This window comes from Trachypithecus francoisi, unplaced genomic scaffold (genome assembly GCF_009764315.1).
Source record: "Trachypithecus francoisi isolate TF-2019V2 unplaced genomic scaffold, Tfra_2.0 Lachesis_group6, whole genome shotgun sequence".
Lineage (NCBI taxonomy): Eukaryota > Metazoa > Chordata > Mammalia > Primates > Cercopithecidae > Trachypithecus > Trachypithecus francoisi.
In genome coordinates, this window is record NW_022681471.1 from 7996061 (window position 1) to 7999573 (window position 3513).

The following is a 3513-nucleotide window of genomic DNA, read 5'->3' on the forward strand; positions in this document are numbered from 1 at the left end:
CACAATAAATGTTATGTAGATAAATGAAGCAGAGTAAAGGGTTACAGATTGGTGGCAGAGAACAGGGTGCTCTGATAGGTCCAGTGGTCAGAAAAGTTCTCTCTGAAAGCAGTAGGAGGAGTCAGGCAGCCAAATGGGATGACAGCCTTGCAAGGGAGAAGGGATAGAAGGTGCAAAGGCTATGAAGCCAGAACTGCTTGATGGGTGTGAGAATCAGCAAGGAAGACAGTGATGAGAGCACAGCAGAAAATGGGAAGAGGCACAGGATAGAAGGAGGGGCCCTGTAGGCCTTGGCTGCAACTTTGCTGTTTATTCTGAGGTGAAACTATTGGAGGATTTTGAGCAGGGCCTGAAGGGATCTAACTTTTTTTTTTTTTTTTTGAGATGGAGTCTCGCTCCGTAACCCAGGCTGGAGGAGTGCGGTGGCACTATCTCGGCTCACTGCAACCTCCGCCTCCCGGGTTCAAGCGATTCTCCTGCCTTAGCTCCTGAGTAGCTGGAACTACAGGCACGTGCCACCATGCCCCGCTAATATTTGTATTTTTAGTAGAGACAGGGTTTCACCCTGTTAGCCAGGATGATCTCGATCTCCTGACTCGTGATCCGCCCTCCTCGACCACCCAAAGTGCTGGGATCACAGGCGTGAGCCACCGCGCCTGGCCCTAATTTTTTGTTTTAAAGGATTCCTGTGGCTACTCTATGGAGAGATACTATAGGAAGAAAAGAGTGAAAGCTAAGTGGTTAGTTGCAGCAGTCTGGGTGAGAAAGCCTGGGGATCAGGGTGGCAGTGGTAGAAATGACAAGACATGACTGAATTGGCAATATATTTGAAAGCAGAGCCAACAATTCCTGTTGGCTCTAGGATCAGGGATCCATTCAAAGTAGAAAAACAAAATTATTTAAAAACACAAACATCTTAACAGTTCATTTTTAAGTACAGAATAAAACCCAGTGGCCAACGGCACTAATAGCAGAACAAGAAATAGAGAATCAAAGATATGTGGGATGCCTGCAATTGATTATTGGATGCTGATTTTGCAAAACTTCTTTATATCTTGCTACTTAGGTTTTTTTTTTTTTAAGGGAGTATACCATATTATTTCCCTACTAAAGAAGTCACTGTTTAAATACTGCCTTTTTCATGAAAGGCAGGAACCCCTGAGGGTCTTCATGATCCTAAAAGGAAGTGTGACTCCCACAGTGCAGCCAGCAGTGTCAACACTTCTCTGAGTGAGATTTAAACAAGAAAGAAAATGTGTTAATAAAACATCACGCCAAGAGAATCTAGTGGCCACAGACCCACGAAGGAACAACTGAGTTGTGCGAGTTGCCTAGGTAGAAGGGTGGCTAATCCTTTCAGTTTGAACAAATTTGCCTTCTCTGAGACCAAACTCAGCGCTCGCCAGGTCCTCTGCTAACGCAGGCCCCACAACCGGGAGCTAGGGGAGCCTAACCCAGCCTTTAACTGCCCGCCTAGAGACCTACCACAAGCCGGTGGTTCAGCGACCCAGTGCATCCTTTCCCTGGCCACGCCCTCTTTGTCTACACCCTTCCATCCCGGCCACGCCCCCACGCAGCCGCGGCCCCCAGCCTGGCCACGCCCCTCCCGTGTCGCGCCGGCGCACCATCGGTCCGAATGGACTCGTGGGCGGAGCTTGCGTAGTCTCCCGGACCCCGGCGCGCACCGCCCCCTGCCCCCAGCCCCTGGCCATCGAGCGCCTCCGTGGACACGCACTTCCTGCGAGGCCTCCGTGCGCACCTTGGCCGAGCCGAACCGAGCCAAACCCTGTCCTTCCAGGCTGTTCGCAATGGTGGATGAGCTGGTGCTGCTGCTGCACGCGCTCCTGATGCGGCACCGCGCCCTGAGCATCGAGAACAGCCAGCTCATGGAACAGCTGCGGCTGCTGGTGTGCGAGAGGGCCAGCCTGCTGCGCCAGGTACGTCCGCCGAGCTGCCCGGTGCCCTTCCCCGAAACGTTTAATGGCGAGAGCTCCCGGCTCCCCGAGTTTATCGTGCAGACAGCGTCTTACATGCTCGTGAACGAGAACCGATTCTGCAACGACGCCATGAAGGTGGCATTCCTAATCAGTCTCCTCACCGGGGAAGCAGAGGAGTGGGTGGTGCCCTACATCGAGATGGATAGCCCCATCCTAGGTGATTACCGAGCCTTCCTCGATGAGATGAAACAGTGCTTTGGTTGGGATGACGACGAAGACGACGACGACGAGGACGAAGAGGATAATTACTAGGCCCTCGGGCCTCGGGGGGAGGGCCCTGCACGCTGCCACCCCCTCCCCGCAGCCCTCACCCCGCCAGGAGCCACTGCTCTCCCCCTTGCCCTCCGGTCCCCTTCCCTACCCGCGCCCGTCTGCTCTTTCTTCATTTCTCCGTAGTGCTTGTCTTTGTTCCAGGAATAGCGCTCCAGTTACCTGCTGCTGGGGTTGGGGCTGGAGCCTCACTCACTCGGAAATGCTTGAAAGTGTCATCTACCCTGGCCATCCCGGGGATCCCTCCCCTGCTAATCTGAACTGTGTCCTGAACCCCAGCTATTGGCCAGGTCCCTGTTACAAACTGCGCAGACCACCCATAGCCCTGCTGCTGCCACCTGCCCTCATGCCAGGCTTACATCTGCCCAGAGAACTATGCTGCCACTTCACATCCACTCACCACATCCCACCTACAGACTACCGCCTTTCGAGATCAGGACCAACCTGGAAAACGCCAGAGTTGGCTATGCCTCTTCGGACATTGATTTGGACAGCTCACCAACCCCTGAAGAGGCCAGTCATTCAGCCTGGTTAGTTTTCTACCTACTCCGAGTGTCCTCCCCTGCCCTACCAGATTGCTGCAGGGGCGCGGTGTGCTTGGCAGCCAAATTGTTGTTATTTCTTTTTTCCTATGCACTGGTTTTACACAGCTGTCATTTTTTCAAAATTGCAGCAGTCCCACAGATGTGTGCATTTGGACAAATAGTACTAAAAACAAAACAAACAAGCACTCAGCCCAGCTCCTCAATACTACCTGGAAAAAGCATTGGCATTATTTTCAATAAATATCAAGCACTAAAAAACGAAATGATTGTCTTTTAATAGTTAAGTGCTATCACTGACCTCTACCACTGTCACTGTGACTACCATTATTCCCGTGGAAATCAGGGAATACCACCAATCCTAGTAATCCCTGCTGTCAACTCCAGGCTGCTGGGGACAGCTACCTCAGGGCTTTGTCAGGGTTCTGATGCTTCCTTCACCAACGCATTTCTTACAAGCCTTGGCAAAGGGTGTGTTCTCTGGGTCCTCCAGGGTGGCATGGGTAAGGGTTGGCTGAGCAGATGGCAAAGAGGGCAGTATTAATAATTAGACCATAACAACAGGCATAAACCAGGACATATATATGTAATGCTCCTAATTCTCTGAGCTTTTGGATTCCTTAAGACTGTGCCAGGGAAGTTCTGCCCCTTAATCCTTATTGCCTATATGCAGCTGTTGAGTTCAGGCTCCAGATAGCCAACAT

The 3513-nt window shown here is 51.8% G+C and overlaps 1 protein-coding gene across 1 annotated transcript; it reads left to right on the top strand.

The window, feature by feature from the left end:
- The first annotated feature begins 1620 nt into the window (after positions 1 to 1620).
- Positions 1621 to 3075, top strand: LDOC1 (LDOC1 regulator of NFKB signaling). The gene has a single exon (XM_033201507.1). It carries the CDS (start codon positions 1809 to 1811, stop codon positions 2247 to 2249), a length of 441 nt encoding a protein of 146 aa, XP_033057398.1. The 5' UTR covers positions 1621 to 1808; the 3' UTR covers positions 2250 to 3075.
- Positions 3076 to 3513: the final 438 nt, after the last annotated feature.